The sequence below is a fragment of the Manacus candei genome, unplaced genomic scaffold, assembly GCF_025592945.1.
Source record: "Manacus candei isolate 608988 ecotype Guabito, Panama unplaced genomic scaffold, ASM2559294v1 h1tg000023l, whole genome shotgun sequence".
NCBI lineage: Eukaryota > Metazoa > Chordata > Aves > Passeriformes > Pipridae > Manacus > Manacus candei.
In genome coordinates, this window is record NW_026138071.1 from 12153741 (window position 1) to 12176550 (window position 22810).

A 22810-nucleotide genomic window follows, 5' to 3' on the forward strand; every position below is an offset into this window, starting at 1 on the left:
CCAAATACTTGCTCATACCTCAGTAAAACTGACATTTTAGGAGAAAAAATTTAGCAGAGAGTTGCAACTGCAAGTCTTCATCATCTAAAACTGCATCTTTTGTAATACTCTTGTACTATGGTCTCTATCTTGAGCACAGCTAGACTACACATAGCAGCACTGAAGATTCAAACACAAAGGCTTGATAGATCAGACATATTTTTCTTTTCCCCTAAATATGGAATCAAGTTCCACGACTCAGTGTTTATCTTTGAATCTCTTATTACCCTGAACTGACTCTTGTTATCTGGCAATCAATTACAGCTTTGAGTTGAAGAAAGATCAACAGCTTCACACATTGTCAGCTTTCTACAATGAAGATAAAGTTCATTATGCAGAAGCCAGATTCTTCTTAGAACAACTCTCCAGATTAGATTGAGGCCCCCCTCTCCTGAATTCAAGGCCAGCACAAACCACCTTTCACTTAAGCGAAAGCCATACTGGTTTGGTCTGGTTTCTTTAACGCATTTATATGCATATAGCTTTTAATGCCAAAGCAAAATACTTCAACACAGAGACCTATCTGTTGAATAGAAATGGACAGTTCAACAATAGCCCAAATGTAAATTGAATTTCCTGACGTGCTCCTATTAGGCGCTCAGATTTTACGGTAACACACACAGTATGAAAGTTATGCCTAATGTATTTTTAGGAACACTTCACATTAACATTGATAATATTGCCACCATGTAGTCTCTTCACTGACAGTAACATACTTTAGATCAGTAATCCTAATTAATATACAGCTAAAAGGGCAAGGGGTGAGAAAAGAAAAGGTTGGGGGTGGGGGTGTACACATTTCGAACAGAAGGAAAAGCAGGCTGGAAACCAGCTTTTTTTTTTGCCCCCCTTCCTTTTTTTAAAAATTCAAGATTCCTTTAAAGGTATCAAACCAGACTTAGAGCTTGGTAACCACTGGTTAACAGCACTGCAATGCAATCCTTTAAGTCCTTAAGTAACTGTTTATTTCAATTTGGAATATCCTAAATTGCATTATCTCATTATGTTTATGCTCTAATAATTTAATTTTGTAACAATTGAGTATGACAGCTCTTGCCATGCTAGAATACATGTTTATCAGCAGGTAAAAGGAAGGCTTTAAAATATCAAATGCAAAACAGACTACAGAAAATTACTACAACCAGATTTTTAAACCCTTGAGCAATCTCTTAAAAAGAGGCCACACTACTACTTTTCTTCATTCATCAACATGAAGATGCATGTTGCCTCTGCATCCACATATATTTCCTTTTAATTGAGCTATTATCTTGTTTCATTTTGGAAAAAAAAAAATCAACCCAGACCAAAAACAAACTGTGCACTCAACTTCATTCTTCCTTCTTATCTTTCTGAAACTCTGGACTTCCCTTATTGCGGAACCAACCAGAAAGGACTTTTTCATTTCCAGGAAAATAAGGTAATGAAGCTAATACTTCTGCCTCCAAGAAAACAAACTATTTGGTATTATGTAGTTAGGTAAATGTTAGCAAGTCACCATCATGTTTATCCAGGTCTCTTCCAGATTAGACTTTATATATGCTTCAGTACCTTATAAAAGCCAATGGAGAATAAAGTGACCCAGAAAAAGTTGTCAGTGAAGGAACAGAGGGAGCACTAAAATACAAACCTAATCAAGTGAAAAGGCATGACAAACCAAAATACATTACAACATCAAACTGCATGGAGTGAATGCAAATTGTGACTTGTAAATTGGAACAAATGACACCTGTTCAACCTAAAGTAGAACATTTGGGCTGTCAGACTGAGAAATTAATAAAAAGACCCCAAAAGGTTGACTTTTCTGCTAAACAATGTCTTGGATAGTTTCTCTTCCACAGTTTTTTGGGGAGTCACAGAAAATAAAATTGGAAACAGCCTTGAAAACTACTAACGTGCTAAGAAAACGAGTTGAGATGGTAGTACGATGGCATAAAGCCAAGCAGTTTTAATTTGAGAAGAGTTCAATTTCAAGGTAACAGCAAAAACACAGCCCATCCTTAGCAGAAGGCTTTGAAGTACATCATCACCTGAAGTCATTTAGTACCGCGGCCTCAGAAGTCAAGAAGGTCCCATTCAACCGATATCAGCAGTCAGAAGGGCAGACAGTAAGAGACAATCTCTGAGATTTAAAGTAAAATAAACAAACAAACAAGAAAATCCCAAAACTATATTTACATTCTAACAACAGCTACATAACCAAAGCCTAGAGGACATAGCTTACCAATGTCCCAGCGTTCCAGCTCTTCCAAAACACTTAACTAACAGTTACAGATAGTCCTGTAACAAAGTTAAACCTGGAAATTTAGAAATACTTAAAATGACTGACTTTCCAATGAACAGGATTAACTTCTTTTACAGAGGACTACATAGCTACTATAACCTCCAAACAACAGGTAACATGAAAAAGTTCAGGGGACTACATTCAAGTTGAAAACCTTCACTGTAGCCGAAGCAAACAGTGGCAGTTGATGAAACAGAAAAGGGTAAAACTCATGTTCAAGTGAAATTAGCTGTTTGAAAAGATTGTAAGAGATCAGAAAATCCTAATGAGAGACACATCTAAGCCCAGGGTCAAGAAAGAACAGAATCCATTTAATTAATCAAGAGTCATTTTAAAGCACAGTGAAAATACAACATTTCTCAGCACCTGAGAACACTGAAACAAGTAACACAGCAGACACTTCTGTTTCCTAACAAGGACACCCCCTACCACTACTAAGGTCCCTACCTGAACTTAACATGCTTTTCTTACTAATCTAAACAGAGTTTTTATTCCACTAACTCATCCTTCTAAAATGAGAAAGACTGTGTCCACAAGAACAGACAGTGAAAGGTGGGTAAGCAAAAGGTGACTACTGCTGACAGGAGGCTGAAGAGTAAAAGAAAGGAGGGAAAAAGCAGGATAATTAACAGACAGATCAGGCTTTAGTCTCCATAAAACCTGTGGGATAATAAAATCTAACTGGAAAATTTTGGCCTAAAAAAGCACAACTATGGTAAATCTAACAAAGTATAAGAAAAAAAAATCTCTATGAACATAAAAAGACAGTAGTTTTTGACAAGTATTATAAATTTATACCTGCTGATTACAGTTTGATAATTGCTGGATGCAAACTTGTTAAAATACAAAGCAGAGAATATAAGGTTTTTCTGATGGGGAGAAAAAAAAAAAAAACCACAGTAAACTTCTGACCTATTTCCCATGAACTAAAGAGTTGAAAAGGAAGTGCATTTTGGATAGGTTGTTGGGTTACCTGGACTCCATCATTCAAAATTAATTCTTCTGGTGTTGAAATAACAGGAAAATATTTCCTGTGTCCCTTCTCTCCCCAAGATGCAGTAGTCTATTTCCTTATGCAAATCTTTTTAAATTTACTGTAGTTTACTTTTTTAAAATGCTGTTTGAACACTGTTTATTTCACTTTTCCCAACAGTTCAGCTGTCCAGAAATTTGATCTAAAATGAAGAAAACTTTGGCTGCTGGATAGATAAGTAATTTCCTGCAAATCATTCTACAACAGAAATAATTTCTCTAACACTAAAAAAATTTGTAATTATCTTTAGACTTCATGTCTGTGCTGCCAGTTTTTGGATTTCAATTTTCTGGCCAACAATCTGGAAAAGAAAAGGGAATTACAGAGAAATATGTTCCTGAGTGAACCTCTGCTAACACCTTTAAGAAAGACTTATGAATAAACCACTTGGGCCATCTCCAGATCGGCTAGGAGACATTTGTGGGTAATGAGACATTTGTGGGTAACAATTTAAGAATGTTTAATTCTCCCTGCCTTTCAGCTGGGCACTATAATCTAAGGATCTCTTGAGGATTACGTGTCTCATCAGATGGCTGTAGGAAGCAGAGGCAGAGATGAACTTACAAGTTCCCTACCAATGCCTTGATTTGGCCACAAACCAACAACATATTCTCCTGTGAGTGGGTATATGCCACAAGGACGTTATGCCACTCAGAACAGCTCATTCAGAGCTCAGGCAGTGACTCATACGACTGAGAGGACAACAGCTCCCCAGGGTCTATTCTATTGTAATTGGGGCTAAACCAGGCATGCAACTATGTCCAAGGCAATATCCAGTAATGTCTCATTTCTGACTAGGCCCTCTACCAATCCTACCGGTTGGAAGTACAGCTGAATTGCTGAAAGCCACACGTGGCTAAAGAGCAATGCATGGGCCTCCTGAAGCAAGGAAGAACTCAGATATTTCTGACTGACAGCATCTCCTCTATGTATTGCACACAAGTAATTGCGCTTTCCTTCAACACCACAGACAACAATTGCACAGATGTAAATACAACCTGTCTGAGCTGTACCACAGTACCCAAGAAAGACAATGTGCCACCACTAATGTAGGAAATAGAAAGACTTGAAAAGGAAAAAAAAAGAAACAACTGATTGAGTACCATTAAAAATTACGATCCAAACTTAAAAAATGATAACGTGTATGTCTATGACAGCTTTCAAGACTGAAGTCTGTCTAACAATTAATGGTGCTGATGGGTCTGAAAGCTACCAAAGTTTTTTTGCAACAATGACATGGTGTGTCTCATTTCAATCTTGTTCATTATTCAGAAAATAAGTCAACATTTATTTTTGTTTGCCATGTGAAAACATACAACAGGTCAGTTTTCAGCCAAATTTTTCTTTCTGCTAGCTTTTCCTGAAGGGATTCTTCACCAATCAAATTTTTCTCATCTTGCCCCAGAAATTATTATGCCATTATTTTTGCAGTGGGGTTTTTTTTCATATTAGTGATAGGAGTTGGCAAGTATGGAATAATTAATAAAGATATAGCACAGAACATTCAACATGGCATCTACCTATCCATTTCCGAAACTTTGAATATAACTCCATGTGCACTGTGTACAGGAAGCGTTAGCATAGCAAAGACTGCTATGAGCAACAGAACCACGACAAGGTCCTTCCTGAGTCTGTTGAATAATGCTTAATGTGATGAATGAAGGGAAATTAAGGGAATGAAGGGAAAAAGGACAACTGAAAGAACATTTCCCCCGTACTCAGCACTGGTGAGGCCACACCTTGAGTACTGCATTCAGCTCTGGGCCTCTCACTAAAAAGGACATTAAGATGCTGGAGCATGTCCAGCAACGGGCAACAGGGCTCATTAAAGGTCTAGAAAACATGTCTTATGAGAAGCAGCTAAGGCAACTGGGTTTCTTTAGTCTGGAGGATTTTGGGGGGGACCTCATCAGCCAGGTAGGTGGTAGTCTCCCTTGAGGTGTTTAAGAGGTGTCTGAATCTGGGTGATATGGTTTAGGGGTTACAATGATAGTGCTGGTTTGATGGTTGGACTGGATGATCTTGAAGGTCTCTTCCAACCTTGATGATTCTATGAATCTCTAATACTAATATCTCAAATGCTGTTTATCTTGGAGTTGCCTCAACAGCAGTGAGGAGGCTACATTTTGAAGACTGCTATCATTGTATTTTCCTCTCCTTTGCACACCTTAACTACTGAATTCAACAGATCGGTTCATAGGCACTGTAACAGAAACCTCTGCTGTGCCCCACTGCAGAACAGTCCACTTGCAAGAATTCCCCACATCCAAAATCCCTCTCCCTTCTAATCTCTTGAAAACAATATTATGCAATATCAGAGTGTACTGCCTGTGTCAAAATACCAAACTCCAAGATCTTTCCCCATCATGAGAGCCCTCCTATATCAACAAAACAGAAAAGTCACCACAAAAAATACACTACAGAAAAGCAGCAACAGTGAAAAATATCCCTTTTGGAAATGCCCTAATTTAAAAGACTTACTCTGAACTCACACAGCTAGGAGTTTAAATAATTAAGAATTTGCTAAAACCAGATATCTTAAGTTGCTGGCTACAATACCATATGCAGAACAAGCCTAACAAAGAAGTCAACACTAAACATGCACAAACCACACAGGTGATATCCTGAATGTGTTCATTACAAGGAATGGTATTCTTTCCTTTGAAACTTGTTGCTATGTAATCCCAAGTGTCACGTTTACCTGCTTTTTCTAAAGGCCTGGATTCCTCACTTGCAATTGTTCTCTACATTATTCTGAACTGCAAAGAGCAAGCAAAGAGCAGGTTCTGATTTGGCAGAAGGATTTTGGTGGCTTTTCAACACCATCAACATCTACCATTTAACAGCAAAGTGTCAGAGCCAGTGTTTCAAAGAAAAAAGTAGGTTTGTTAACATAGTCCTGACTGACCATTTTGCACTCTTCATGCTAAAGACAGTGATACTGGAGATCAGGTTTATTGACTAGTTTTCTCTCACAGTCTAAAGTACTGCTCTAAGCATTTAGTCTATTTAGAACACATACTGTAGAACAAATGCATCTTCAGTAAAACTCATTTTTAATGACAGCATCTGATTTGAACATCTGCTACAGTGACAGAATAATCAGAGATACAAAGCCCTCTTTTAAAGTGCTTTTAATAAAGTTTTGTTCCAGACAACTGTCAGTTTTGGCAGCAACTGGATAGTCAACTAACACATCCTCCTCATGTTTCTTGTCATCTCTGACCACTATAGTCCATGTATGCATAAATGTGACACTAACCTCTCTAAAGTCTCCCAAAAAGCCTTAAACAATCACATCTAGGTCCCATGGAGCTTTCTTTTGGAAAGGAATGATTTATTACACAGTTGTAAGGTCAAAAGCAGTAACTTTTCTTTCTTCGGAGTTAAAAACAATGTTCTGGTTAAGAAAAAACAACAGTAAACGCATTGTTTCATGACCATATGTGACCAAGTTAGAAGAAAGGTTAAAAGAAAATATGATGGTGCCCCTTTGGATTGCCTTTGTCAATCAAAAATAAAAAAGTCCTTGCTGGTGTCCCATTGAGCAGTATCAGTGTTGATGTATTATACTGTACTACTCCCACTGATCAATAAACAAATATACAATACACAGACAAGTTTATGCTTACTATCGCCCTATAAGGTAAGAAAAGCCTATTTATATTTTACAGAAAGTACCTATCATCTTGGACAAAGTTACACAAGACATCTGTGGCAGAACACTAAAAGACTGCCTGTCTAGGTAGCAAACATCTGCCTTGAACACAACATTATGTCAAGAGAGATAAAAACTAACAGCCTGGGCTGCACATATGCAGGTGACGTGCTGCCTGCCTATCTCTACCAGCTTCCTTTCCATCTATGTAGGGAAATCTGCAGCAATTACTGTTGCTTCCAGACAGCTCTGTAAAAGGTATCCAAACAGAAAGAGAGCAGCAGAATTTGCCCATTTCAGCTGCAAAACCAGATGCTCCCTGTCCCCTTGGGGAAGAGGCAGCAAGCAGGGAGAAGCACATTGCAAGTTCATGGGTCACTTGTTGGCGATGTAGACTTAACAGGTCACAAGATAACACCACTTTTGTGATACTCTCAAAAACTGCATCCCATGCTGAACAAAAGCTTGCTACATTCCATCCCTCCATTCATTTCCATGATGAAAAGGACTAAAAGCAAGGAGTAGTCCTGAAGAAGAAACATCTACATAGAGAGATGCCAGAAAGTACAGCAAATTTCATTTGCTGCATTCAGTTATAAGGAAACAAACTGAGAGCTCTAAACGCCTGAGTCCACGAAATGGCTGTTCTGCAAGAATTTAAAATGGCACAGGCCTTTTGCACATATCAAAAATAAACAGTAGTTTCTGATATCTGAGGAAGGAGTAGAAAAGAAGTTAAAAGCGGAGGTCGCCTATAGAGCAGGAAAGAGAGCAAGCAATGCCTCTTACCACAGGGCTTTTCGTTCTCACCCTTGCTCCTCAGAAAAAGTAAACTATGAAGGAAGAAATTGAAGTTGTGCGGCTTCTCCCCAAATAAATTTTTTAAGTTATCCATAGAGTAGAAAGGCAGCCCAAACCCCCTCAAAAATTTAATAGAATAAATTTATCTTATTTTTCTGAGTTACAATACCAGTCATTTAGTATTTGAAAGCTGTATTTGTGTCAACAGAAGTGTATTTCGGTTGTTAATTCCCTGAACTTCCTAATCTCCTTAATTCTGTAGCTCCTACTGCCATTTCTACCCCCATGATCTTCAAAATCTCCCAAGCACAGCCAGCCCACTGACCCTCAAGGCAAGTGTTCTGCTCCCCAAAGCACGCAGGACATAAATGGCTGACCACAGTACATAAATCTTAACCTATATTGTTCTTGCCATTACATGGCAAGGAATATGTTACAAATAAGAAATTAAACAAAAAAAAATCCAGAGTCTTAACAAATATATTAATCTATTTCATTCACTACATTGTGATCAATTAAAATTTCAACCTCCATATAGTTTTAACATCAAACATGCAAACAACCTCATTACATCTAAGATTAAACTGGAACAGTGAATTCACCGATTGTAATCATAAGATTCATTAAATATTTTGGGTTTTGAACTATTTTTAACCATTTTAAGGAAAAGATATTAACCTCAAATAACACCATCAATTTCCTCCTTTCAAAATACCTGTATGGTTCACTCAGTATAGAAACTACAAAAAAATGAAACAGAAATAATTTAGCTAAGAGATTTAGACTCCAGAATCACAAGATCCACCAGAAACCACCACACCACCAGACAGCTCATGTATCAGGGATCCTGTCCCCTGTGCTGAGCAGACTGTGTTACCTGCGAGATGGCTTCCTCTTGGAGGCACCCTGCCTAGGTGGTGCTCAGAGAATCAGGCACCTAGATACTGTTCCTTAGGTTTTTGTGGGGTTTTTGGTTTGGGGGTTTTTTTTGTTGGTTTTTTTTTTTAATTTGCAACTCAAACAGCAGCCTCTGAACTGACAAGACAATCCAAACTTCACTGCATAGGGGAAGAAACTCATTTCTTTAAAGTCCCCTATAGGGAGGAGCCTCTCAGAATATGACTACACAAATTACACACACACAAAGCTGACTTGCTAATGACTACACCTACATTTTCCTGCAACCTTGCAGCATTGCTCCCATTCTACAGGCAGAGAAAAAGTAAGACGTGTATGAAAGACATTAATCAGCAAAAAATCAAATTTAAGGCTACGCAGGGAAAATATTTCAACCTTTTTACTCCTTCTTTCTACAGCACAGCTACAAAGCCTGTTGATACTAGGAGCATACATTGAATTCAGTTGCAACTTTGAGTACTGAACATTTTTAAAAACTCAGAACCCGCCCAGTTCACACACAAAGAAACATCCTATGTAATCATCTGTCAAAAATTCAGTTTTAGTGTTGCTCAGCATTATCATTAAAGAAATTTGCATTACAGACGTTTCTCCTATCCAGCGTTCATTGCCTAATTTTAAACCAGCTTTCTTTTCTGCTATACTATCACTTTCATTCAAGTTTTAGAAAAAAACAGAAGGAATTCTCACTCCTTTCAACACCGTCCCTTCCTAAGAAGTGTCCATCTGGTTGGTTAAGTGAACCTCATAGAACAAAGTCTGCAATCATGTGAATAAAATTTCATAACGTAAATGCAGTTAAAGCCCTGAGGGCAACCACAAATTGGAAAGAGCAGTTATAAGCCTTTGATACTGCAAACTGAAAAACAAAATAATATTGTCAGGTATATATTCAAAACATACTTCAAGACACTAGTAAAAATACTTCTGTGTAATTAGCATCATGCACCCTGTAGAAGCACCTGAACACTCCTAGTACTTATTGCCCTTTCTTTCTTAAAGGATAAGGACGTTATACTGCCTTCTGTGGACCACTGCAGGCATAACTTAAGCAAAAACAAGTGTGATTCAACATCCCCTCCCCAAGATGACAGAGCAGGATTTCTCCTTAAAATAGCTCACACCAGAGGCAGGGGAAGGACCATGAAATTCCTTGGATGGTTAAAGTGGGTTTCATGGAGCCTACTTCCTGCAGCTGATTTGAGAGAGACAGAACAGACCGTGCTACTAGGAGGCAGCAGCACACCTTACTAAGAGCTGACAAATCGGGATGCACATTTAACACAACTTATCCACGCTCCTGACTTTAGGGTATCTATTAACCACACAGAAAACGTTATAGAACTGAATACATCTATCACCAAACCTATGATGGACTTAATAGAGGATCCAGAACCAAACCGGGCTTACCACTATCAGTGAGAAAAGGCAAACAGTCCAAATGAGACCAGGGCCTCTACAGTCAGACACGGCAAAGGCCCTGACGAGTCTCCAGGTGCATGGGGGTACCTGACACACACACCACACGCCCACCTCAGCCAGCTGCTTTAGTGGCTATCTCAGTGACAAAAACACAACTCAAATTTAAGCACTACTCAAAGCAATTGAATGAAAACACACCAGTAAGGAGGAAGTTTCACTAACAGCAGTTCCCCAGAAGCACAAGCAGCTGAGTTGGAGGCCACCCTCCTCATCCTGCCCATGCCCAGTGGGAGCCACCACCACCGGCAGGGCTGACACACACCATGCGCCCACAGAGGTAGCAGCCACGGCCTTGCAGCTATTGCATTGCCACAGGAAATATGGACATGTGATAAAGTCTACACAGAGGAAAACTTCTAAATACAAGGTAGCAAATGTCAACTGAGTACACCAGGCAGGTTTTGGTGTAACTATTAAAATACAATCAGTTTAGTCTCTAATGAAACTCTTTATATCCCTAATAGCTAGTCACACCAGTAGTTACTTGAAACACTAATTCACTGCTTTCACATAACAAAATATTGTTCTGCAAGTATTACAAGCTAACATGGTTATTTACCAAATGAAAAAACTCCTACTAAAAATGCCTTATTTTTTCAGAAATAAACTTTTTCACTCACTGCCTTTGGATCACTGACACAACAAACTCAAGAGATTCAATGACTCAAAGCATTTCTAATAACCTGTCTTGACTTAAACCTAAAAAGTATGAGGAATTTCCATTACTGAGGACTGAATAAAATACTAACAAAATCTGTTATTTCCCCAAAATTTGGACCATTACCCACAACAATCTTAAAACTAGATTTTTGACATTTGAGATAAACCACCATTCCTCTCTAGTCTTTCCAGACACAAGCACCTGTGGTTGTGAACTCCTAATTGCATGAAGCACTCACCCTTGCTGTCAGCACTACAGCGGGAGAGCTCCCACATGGTGATGTGCCACGGGACACAGGAGGAGAGACTCCTGGGCAGATCCTTGCGCAAGTGTGTCACCCAGCGCACCTCCAGCGGAAGATGGGAGATCAAATACCCGGCAGGTTCCTGCTCCTACCATATTGACCCATCCCCTTTATCTAAGACTGTCCTCCCTCCAGCAATATCAACAGCATGCACAAATAAAAGCTGAGCAGGGGCACCAGTGTTTAGAGAAGCAAAGGGGAAGCAGAGGAGCAGGATGAGACTGGAGGTCACCCTTGCGGCCCAGCACCAGTCAGGAAGGGAAACTGGCAGTGGGAGGAGGCAAGCTGAGCGACCTGATCTGGGAGAGAGCACACACCCCACCCAGAGACAGCAGGAACAGTGGCACACTGCCAAACTCTGAAACTTCTGACAGTCACTGGTGCTGCTGCCTCATCACTTGCTTCCCTTAGAAAGACGGAATTCCAAAACCACAAGAATAACAACAAAAAAGTAAAAATAGCAGGTTTTTTCCTATTTTTTTTTAACAAACTTAAAGAAAAAGATTTAAGAAAAACAGCAGGAAGGTAGTGTTAGATGCTGGCAGAGACTGGTGCCTGTTGGTTGCACTTCTCTAGAAGAAAAAAAAACAAGTGAAAGGCTCCAAGAGAACAGCAAGTTGTGATTTAGCCAGGAGAACAAATCAGGTCAACTTTCAATTACACGATACAGAGGGGGAAAAAAACCAAAAACCATTGCTATTAAGGTAATTTACTGGAAATTATTTCACTGTTGTTGCTTCAATATTTCATACCCAAATTATGATATATGTTGCAAGTATAACAAATAGAGATAAAATACAAGAAATACAATATTAATATGTAATCTAATACACAACTAGGCTGTTGTGAACTCTACATGTTTCTGTTCATCTGTTTAAAAGTGAACTGCAATACAAAAAGCTAAAATTCATGATATGGCAAAACTGGCATGATTAATCCAGCTGCCAAATTTTGTAACATCTGCAATAGTTATCAGGTTTAACAAAATTACAAATTTGAAAAAATGAAGCAAGTTTTTAAGAAGTATGTAATAAGAAACAACAGAAAATTAGAACATTTTTACTAACAAGCAGTTGAAATCTTTGCATAAGCTTAGCTTGTTTAAGAGACTGCTATGGGGAATGCAGGGTCCTAACCACAACATTAGTATTCCTAATAACAAAACAGCTCGTCAAGACAACATTTTGTGTGTATATAAAAGTGTGTACATGCAGGACATGTAAAATTGCCTCTTCCCTAATACTAACCACTTGCACCTTCTGGACATGTAAGCATGTATCAAACAAGTAACTGAAAAAAATATCATCTATGGATGCAGAATACAAAATACCATCTAACAAGGAGGACCAACATGATACTTGCCTTTCCTAGTTTGAATACTGATGTAACTCCTCTTAGGCATTATTTGTATCACAATCACTTAACAATACAATTTAATTATAAAGAGGCAATATGTAATCTGATAAGTAAATTAAATAAGCAATGAACTTCAAAAAAGCAATCACATACAGAGGCAATGGCATGCACAGTAAAAGTGTTTTTAAAATCTCATTTAAAAATTTTAAACCTGCATCTCCAAGAACTGCTTCTATTTGAATCCTATGGTAACTGAAAAACTGAAATCCCACTCCTCATAATAATCCTTCATAATACTAAGAAAAAAGGTACTATAACAACAATTACTCTACCTTATTCAAAGTTAAAGTCTGTAGAAAACTTACAAGAGAGCCTCTTACAGTAACTACTGAAACTAAAATGCAACATTAATAATCAAAAAGTTTCTAAAACATGTATCAAAGACACAGCAACCACTCCCAAACAGCCACCAGTTCAAGGAATAACTGATTTGTAATAAAACACACCAAAAAAAACAAACAAAAAAAACCAAACAAAAAATCTAGTAATATTGACAAAACTACTCTTTATAATCACCACTATCATAGTTTAAAAAATCACTTTAAGAAGATAATCACATTCCCTAGATATTACCACTCTTGGACATTCTACTGATGTTGAAGTGAATATTATTAATAATGTGTGGATTTTATTTTCAATTGCTTTATAATGAAAATATCAACTTATTAAAGGACATTACTTTTCTCACCACTTTTACTAGGAATAACCTAAGAAATAACAAATGCCATAACGTCCCTGAGGACAAAACTAGCCACAAAGAGGGCATTAGTGTGCACACATTAAAAAATTGGCTTAAGTACTGCTGCAAAATTTAGGACAAAACGTGGAACCTATGTGAGAACAAGTATTCACTACAAAAAACAATATTTACCAAATACAGCTATGCAGTGTACCGGCCTGATTAGTCTAAGCCACAGGAGTGAAAAAAAGAAGTATCACAAATCCTACTTGTAGCATCATCTGAAACCATCTCCATAGAATCAAGAGGTCAATGAGTTCTATAGTGGAGAACAGAAATGGGAAATACCTCTGCTGTTAAATCTACATGATCCCAAGGGCATCAGAGACCCAGAGAGTGAAGATCAGCATCTAAATTATATTCTTTCAGACTTGCAGGACTTATGAAAAGTAACTTATATATTTATTTGTAGCATTACTTTCCAATTTGTTGCCCTTAAGCATATAGTTTAGAAGTTCTATTACTTACAAAAAAGAAAAAAACCTGCAATCCACCAAAAGCTACAGCTGCAAGACACGGTGATTGAAGTATCTAAATGCTTTCAGCTCAAGGTACAGTTGAAAATTAAATAGCCAAAAGGTTGGGTGCATCATACAACAGATTTTTCTAAAAGCACTAGGATTTACTGTTATTCCTAAAAAAAAAAAAATTTTTCTTATTTTTCTCTTACAAGTATAGATCTATTAGAGGTCCATAGAAAGGGAATCTAGTACTCGCCAATTCCCCAAATAATTATGGTCAGGCTTTATTTCCTGTAAAAGGTACTCGAGTTTCTTACCACCATCCTCATTTCTTAAAATCTGAAGTACAGAGTGCTTTGTTCTTAAGGACATTATAAAGAAAGCACTGTAGCCTTTAAGTTTCCACCCACCTAAAACTGTGCAGATATGATCAGGCAAGATACATCGCTTAATGCTCCTGCTGCCACCTCTCAGCAAGCAGAGGTGGTCCTAGGGAATACCAACCTCCTCTCTGATGTTCTGTTTCACGTAAAAGCTCCAGTAAATTAACTTTCCCGCTCTAAATTGACCAGATTCCCATCACAGTCGTGTAGCCACTCAACAACCCCTAGCTTTTCCTCTAAATCCTTGGAGGACACTGTCAGCCTCGCAGCCTCTCCAGCTAAAGCTATTGAGCACAGGGCAGATAATTTTTCTTATTTGTGTATTTTAAAAATACGCTCCAGCATAAAATGTTTAAGCTAAGCTTGGAGCGATAAGAATCTACAGTGAGGTTTAAAGTTTATGATCTATTAAATTCGTACAAGAGAAAAACACATCCAAACGTTATAAACTTTAATGCTCTGCTGGCAGCCAAACCATCACATCATGGGAAGCTGCTGGTGAGCCGCCTGAATCAGAGTTCTGAAGCACTTGATCAGCTTTCACCAGCAACTACTTCTGCCATTTTCATTTGTTCAACCATTTCAACAGTTGGTTCAGAACTGGTAAAGAGCAACTGACAATTCAGAAAGGAGGGAAGGCTGGCTTTCTTTTCCAAATGATGAACAAGAAGGAATGGTGACTGGATTTGATCTATTAACTCCAAATCTCACAAGGCACAGTGACCAGAAAAAAAATGACTCATTTTACAAACAACAGACAATTCTACTTAATCTGGTTTAAATGCAAAACACATTTGGATATATTTGTTTCTTCTATGTATGTAGCACAATTAGGATTCATTTTACTTAGCTAACAAAGTAAGCTAAAAGCTGTCTAAAGCATGGGGAATTATGTTTCTTAAACATTAAGAATCTAAGCTGCATAACTACCTAAATAAATGCATATAGATGTGTATCCTCCCACCTAGCAAGAGGTATGATCAAATTAGACCAATTAGAATCAACTTTTCTTTAGGAAAAATAATTAAGCACAAATGCAAAATAAAATTAAAAACAATTATTTAATCAGGGTTTCCTGTTCACTGATTTAAGTCATGATTAAAATTAGTAATATAGTCACTCTGATTTCAGTCAATCCCTCCAGCATGGACCGACCCCGAAGGCTCCCACAGTCTCAGCCTTTCCCCAGCATCTTCAGCATGTCCAACCTCATTTAGGACCTTCTGCTCCATTCTTCTGAGACTAAGTTTGACTGAGGTGGATTAAAGCTTACAAGCTTTAATGTTCCTGCCACCTACCACATCCTCACCAGGGAAAGGCTGGTTGCCAGGACTTTTCTGTTGGCATATCCCAGCATTCTGCTCAGGAATGAAAGAAAGGAGTAAGACCTCCAGAGAGAAGGTGACTGGGAAGGAAGTAGACCCTTACTTCCTATCCCAAATGGAGCATCTCAGTAAGGATGGAGTCACGATGATAGGAAATGTAGGACCCAAAATACCTTCTGATACTCACTAACACTTCCCTACTGCTATAGAACTCGATCATTAAGTACTGAACCTAAAGTGATAAAGTGCAGTACTCCTTCCTTGTTATCTTCAGCTACTATTAGGAGTTTTCCACTTGCAAGTCCTCATGAAAAAACTGGGTTCTATTATGGCAGCCAGCTTCTGTTTAACTGCTCTCCAACGATCACAACTGAAGTACTGGCATTCTCAACAGAAACCCTGACCACTCTGCTTCCCCTACCCACCTTAATATCCACTCAGAGCAACCTGGCAAACTAAATTTCCCTTTTCCTATTTTACGGCTGAAACACACCAAGCCAAACAGAAGGAAGTTTATAAATACAAAGCTTTTCTTCCTCCCACTTGTGTGCTTTTATGCTTTTTAGCTACAGTTCAGGAAATACTCTACTTCATAAACACAATTTACTAACTTCAGCATTTTTTCTTGTGTAAAAATCTCAGCATGGAAGCAAAAAATTTAGTATGAGAGTAAACTGCAAGTACTACTTCAAAACACAACCTTATACCAAGAATACAAAAAGTATAAAGGATTATTTAAGCTTGTCATATTTCCATAATCTCAATTCTTAAGGTAGCAAAATTCTATATGATGCATATATATAAAGTAGTCTTTCTCAGAAGTCCCAACAGTATTTTGCAATCGTTTAGGATTACCAGGCTCTAAGAAAATCCAAAGAAATGTCAAGACTAAAGACTAATTGCAGACCACAGTTATTACTAATAAGCAAGTTTACTTCAGCTTGATTAAGAAAAAAAATTACTTGCTGAAAGAAAAAGCAAACAAGAAGAAAACAGAGAGAGAAAAAAAGAATGAGAGAAATAGCAAGCTTTTTATTTGAATGGAGATAATAATAAATAAGTATAGCCTGTCCTTAAAGATATCAATTCTCTTTCCATTTAAAATGGAATAGGTTAATGGGAAATTCCATTCTAGGTAGCTTAAAACAGAATTAAAATAAAACAATCAGCCAAGTACTAATTTGCTCTATTCGCTACAGCATTGCCTTATAGAAAACCAGATTCAAACAAGGATCCGTATTAAAAAAGGTCATCTTTTCCCATTTCTCATTTGGACATGCTACAAGATCTTGTAAAAATCTGATATAAGCATCAGCTTACCATGAGAAACTCATCTTCGAGAAAGGCAGAAGCTAGAATTTCTTTGTATCACTAGCAGCCCAACATTAGGTCTCACACAACATGCAACATGCTACAGCCAGCCTAAATAACCTTTTATAATTGCTTTGTTCATTCTGAGTAAAAATATACCACCGTTTTTAAATTGAAAGTGTTCCCATTCTTGTCTGCTCCCCTATAAACTGGCCAAATTCATAAAATGTTCAATCTACAGTTGAAAGATAAAAAACAACTTACTAAGAACTTACTCATAAAGCAAATAAAGCAGCTGAGGTTTTATACTACAAGCAAACAACAGAAAACAACAACCCTGGAAGTTTTAATAAGGTTCAGGGCTATGTCCATGGACTAATACATTGTACATAGCATAGGGGACATAACCTGACACCTAGAAACATTTTCTGGACTGAAAACTTAAGGAGGAAATAAACTGTACCTTTATGCTCAGATAGACAACCACTATCCCAATTTAGATAACAATAAATACAAATATGAGACATTTATCAAACTTTAGGAAAAAAGATGTTAGCAACAAAATTTGCTATACCTACAACATTAGTTCTTCAAAGACTGTCAAATACATGTCATAAGTTTATTTACCACTTTGCCATCATATATCAATTTGGGCTCAAATTTGAAAACTGAAATTAGCATTCCTGTTGCAGTAATTCGAAGTTCTATTTGGCATTCTATTTTGCTTTTAGTGAAGTGCTGAAAGCCAACAGCACACACAAAAAATAATTTACAAAGCATTATGCTTGACTGCCAGATACTACAGCACTGCCCAGTGAGCCAACCATGTCCTGGGCTGCATCAAAACAGTGTGGCCAACAGGTTGAAGGAGGTGATTCTGCCCCTCTACTCCACTCTGTTGAGACCCTACCTGGAGAGCTGTGTTCAGCTCAGGGGCCTCAACATAAGGATGTGGACCTGTTGGAGGAGTCCAGAGGAAGGCCATGAAGATGCTGAGAGGGATGGAGCACCTCTACTATGAAGACAGGCTGAAAGAGTTGGGGCTGTTCAACCTGCAGAAGAGAAAGCTCTGGGGACACCTTAGAGCAGCCCTCCAGGACCTTAAGGGGCCAATGAGAAAGCTGGACAGAGACATTTTACAAGGGCGTGGAGGGACAGGACAAGGGACAATGGCTTTAAACTGAAAGTAGGTTTAGATCAGATATTAGGAAGAAATTATTTACTGTGAGAGTGGTGAGACTCTGGAACAGGCTGACCCTCTGGTAATTGTGGCTGCCCCATCTCTGAAGTGTTCAAGGCCAGGTTGGACAGGGCTTTGAGCAACCTGGTCTAGTGGAAGGTGTCCCTGCCCATGGCAGAGGAGTTGGAACTAGGTGACCTTTGCAGTCTCTAAACCCATCTATGAAATCTCTTCTGACTCTGCCTTGTCAGTGATGGCCTGAACATTCCCCGTTTAAGAAAGAGCACTTTCCAGCTATGTGCTTTGGTGTTTTTAGTTACACACATAAAGCAGACAAAAGTCAAGAAACTTCAAACAGGAAGTTGAGTGACTGCAATTATGTGAACTATGGCACAAGATTTATCTACAGAATCAAACATACAGTATGTAAAATAATACTGTATAACAGTCCTCCTAAATTCCTGATAGCATCTCTTGCAGACTCTTGAATAAGTGACCACATATACCACAAATAAGTCATAAGCATGTACAACAATTGACAGAATGACAGCCATTTAGAAGCTATATTAAAATGCAAACAAGAGACAGTTCTTATACAATAAAAGTGTACAGATATTATTGTGTTCAAGTCCATCACATTGCTTTCATTTTAATACCTTAAAACATATATTCAAATCAATACAGCTAAGCAATGATGCCACTCTAAGTAAAGACACAGAAGATAACAGCCAATAGAAAATGCTGCTGCAACGTTGCAGCACATTTTAAAAGACTGAGATATTTTTAAAATATTATTTTCACCCATGTTTTCCATGTAGTCTCTTTTGATACTGGCACAGCATTGGAATTATTTTTTTTCAAATAACTTTGTGCAATAGTTACACATATGTGAGCTTTTCTTTTTGCTTTTTCCTTATGACATATTCAGAGAATATTTTTAGCACATCCTAAATCAGGGTGCTGGGGGTTTCTGTTCTTAATAAACCAGAACCTTTAAATGTCCATATGAGACAGGTGGGCTCATACCAAACCTTCATAGTGGATCACAGGTGAGGTCAAATTGACCACAGCACACGCGATACACTCAGTGAAGGCCTGCATATCTGAAGGCAATATGAACATAACTCTCACAAAAGCCAACCAAAGGGATTTGAATCCACAAATGAGAAGGCCAGGCCGGATGACAAGCTCCGCCCAAGCGCCAAGAGTGCTGTATCTGTAAATATTACCCACTCAAAACAGGCCCAGGTTTTGAGGCATTAGCAGTGATGCAGCTGATCCAGTATGGGCCGGCAGCCCTGCGCACTGCTCCAAAACTCATAACCTCCACTAACATCACAAGGTGTCACAAGTTCAGAATTGATGATGGCACAGGCTCCTATAAACACACTGCACTGCAAATTTTGCACGCTTATTAGTTTGATCCAATATCATTCTTTCACATACACAAGCCAGTGTCTATGAACATACGGACATGTTTATATTTCAGAGCCTACTGCTTTCAGGCAAGACACTTAATTGTAAAACGTACATACATAAAGTAAGCTGTGCTGATAACATCCCACGAGCAAGAACGCAAAACATAAACCCAAGCATGGCTGGCAGCTTATGCTGATTTTCAAATAGAGCTACCTAGTGAGAACATACAAGTAATGCGACCCAGGAACACCGTGCAAATACAGCACATTATAGTACCAAGCAAACACCAAGGTTTTAATCACTCTGTAACCCCTGAACCTGTATCAGAGAATGTAAATTACAGTACCCAGAAAAATCCAACAGCATGAGCCATAAGAAAGAAAACTGTAAAAAGCATCATCATCATCACGTTAAAAATTAATTTCACAATAAAATGCTTTTCCTCGTCTAAATAGAGGTAGTCATGGATCACCATTTTTTGTTAAAATAAACAGATACGTAATTTATGTTGCAATAGTAATTTCAAGCTTGTACAGCAAGTATTCGAATACACCCGAAAATATCCTATGCATACATATTATATGCACGCATATTCATAACAAGAGTTGCAACACCGAAGAAACCTACTCTCAATAAACTTAAAACTACGAATTTGGCTGGTGGTTGTCGTTTTTCTAAGAGCTTCAGTTTCCCAGACAAGACGAGCACAAAATGCCTGCCACTTTACTCAGCATCTTTAACATATACCATAATTCCTTCCCAGGTATTTTCTAGAGCATTTCATGTCAATCTACCTGCAGGAGCGTGTGCAAAAGTGACACCGAGTGATACAAGTCTGACAACTACTGGTGTGGAAAATGGGAGAAACCGGACTGCATTATACGTTTTCAGGATGTCGAATCCCTGTTACCACATCCTTACATCGCTTATCAACCAAAAAAAACCCCAACAAAACCCAAAAAGCAAGCAAGCAAGCGGCTACAGGAAGACTTGAAAAACAAAGACTCCCCGTCTTCGCTATTATTTCTATTTTAAGTTAGCAAGTTTCCTGCTTGGGCAATGACGTTTTGCAGATGCTGCAAGAAACGCTACATGGTAATCATTAAACTGGGGCAAATCAAGTAAAATTATACAACTGCTCGGTATGCAAATATCTGTGCATAAAAGTTCTCCTCCGCCACTAACCGGCGTTCAGCAAGTAGTTATTTTAGCTAAAAGCGCCGAGCAATTCACTAGCTGTATAACTGCTACATCTTGTGGCAACACATTTCAACACAGGGAGGAAAAGCAGACAATACCCGAAAGGGAACAGCGAAGGGACTTGTTTGCTCATAACCTTCATACAGATATTCCCTGCAAACACCCACAACACCCTGCTGTCGCTGTCGGTGTAACACAAGAGGGGAGGAGCAGGGGAGGGAGGAGAAAAATATTATCATCGAAGGCGTGATGGAGGACAGGAGAAAGTTGCAGTCATTCCGTGGCGGCCGCAAGGCGCCCTGTCACTTCTGGCCGCAAAACCGGCCGCCCCCGAGGGCGACTTCCCCACGGGGACGAACCTCCGGTGTCGGCCCCTCTCTCCTTCCCACCTCCATGATGCCAAAAGTGCCCGACTCCCTCCAGCGACAACAGCCGCATCCTCCGGCGCAGCACTTCTACTTGGCCGCTGGCGGAGGGGAGCCTATTTCGGGGAGGACGCGGCGAGCGGCCGCCCGAGCCGGGAGCGGCGGCGGCCGGCCCGGGAACGGAGGGAGCGCGGCCGGTCCCGCTGCGCGGCCCGGCGCGGGGGGGAACAACGAGGCGCCGCCGCGCTGACGAGCGGGCGGGGACGGCGGGGCCCCCTCGCCCAGCGCCCGAGGCTCCGCTCACCGCCGCCGGGCCCAGCGCTGACCCCGCACCGCCACCGGGGGTACCGACCTCTCTCGCCGCCGCTCCCCGCCAGCCCGGGACCGACCTCCGGCGGCGGCCACCGGGCCCCTCCCCGAGAACCGAGCCCCCAGCGCGGCCCCGCGGCGCGCTCGTTACCTTCCTTGGGCGCCTTGCCGGGCGGCGCGCCGTGCAGCTGGGAGGCCGCCGCTGCCGCGGAGCAGCCCTGCAGGCTCGGTGGGGACGTGGAGAGCCGGGACCAAGATGGCGGCCCCTCCAAACTTCCACTGCTACTTTGGACACTCATCAAGCTACTTTCCTGGAGCCCGGCAGCCGCCGGGGGCGGCGGGGGAGGCGGCGCGGCGGGGGGACACCCAGCGCCGCGCTCATGGCCGGGGGGCCGGCCCGACACCGGCGCGGGGAGGCCGCCGGCAGGGAGCGAGCTCCGGAGGCAGGCGGGGCGCGGGAGAGACGGGGAGCGGGGCCAGCTCAACCTGCCCGCACCTCTGCACTGCGTCGCCGCCGCCGCCGCCGAGCAGCCGCCTGTGTCTGAGGCCAACCTTCCCCGCCGCCGCCGCTGCCGCCGGGGAGGGGAGGGGAGGGCGCAGGCGGGGAGGGGTCATGCGCAAACACGATCGTGAGCCGAGCGAGCGCCGCGCTCCGCCGGCGCCCAGCCGAGCCGGAGCCGCCCAGGGGCGGCGGGAGGGGAGCGGCGCCCGCCGCGCACGCACCTGCCCCCGGCCCCGCTGAGCGGCGCGGCCGTAGCGCGCCGGCGGCCCCTGCCCCTCTCCTGCCCCGGCCGGCCCGCAGCCGCCCCCCGGCTGACCCCCGCTCCCAGCGCACGCCCGTCCCGCGGCGGTACCTCCCCCCCGGCCCAGCGGGCACCTTGCGCGCCGCGGGCAGCGCTCCGCCGGCCGCCACGGCCCAGCCGGAGGCGGCTCCCCCGAGGCCGCGGCGCTCCCCTCCGTCCGGGTGTCCTCGGCGGCACGGTCCGCCCGCGCCCGATCCTCCGCGCCGGCCGCCGCGCCTTCTCGCGCGCCCCGCCGCCACGGCCATGGTGCTGTCGGGGCGGGGCGGCGGGGGCGGGAGCGGCGGCGGGGCCGGAGTCGGTATGCGCGGCTGCCGGGGCCGGGGCCGCGCCGCCCGGCACCACCTCGGCGTGCTGCCGTGCGAGGCCAGCCCAGCCCGCGGCCGCGGGGAGTGCGGGCGGCAGCGGAGGCGCTGGGCCGGCGCCTCCCGGCACGGTCCAGGTGAGCGGTGTTTCGGCAGCATCTCCTCCGCGCGCTGTCAGGCGCCTGCCGCATCGCAGTGCTTTTCTTTTCCCGGACAGGATGGTGTGGCGGCGGAGAGTCGGGGGGACCTGGGAGAAGCTGAGGTCCCGAGGGAGAGGGCTTTGCTCGCCAGCCTTCTAGAGCTGGAGCTCCCATCAGATGAACTGGAAGTCGGGCAGGAGCCATGTGCCAGGCCCACCACCACTCACTCGCCTCACCCACGCAGCTGGGCACCAACCCAGACCTGGGCATCTTTGAAAAC

General features: G+C 41.7%; 1 protein-coding gene across 3 annotated transcripts in view; it reads right to left on the reverse strand.

Annotated features, from left to right (window-relative positions):
- TLK1 (tousled like kinase 1) overlaps positions 1-22305 on the reverse strand; it is a 68838-nt gene extending 46533 nt beyond the window's left edge. Inside the window, exon 1 of one of the 3 annotated variants that reach the window (XM_051787399.1) lies at positions 22163-22305. Coding sequence is in view for 1 of the 3 variants with exons in the window: in XM_051787397.1 (XP_051643357.1) it covers positions 21437-21584 (148 nt within the window). In the remaining 2 variants the exon portion in view is untranslated. Of the gene's footprint in view, positions 1-15674; positions 17381-21436; positions 21777-22162 lie in introns of those variants that run through there. The other 2 variants (XM_051787397.1, XM_051787398.1) reach the window with 2 other exon arrangements.
- Positions 22306-22810: the final 505 nt, after the last annotated feature.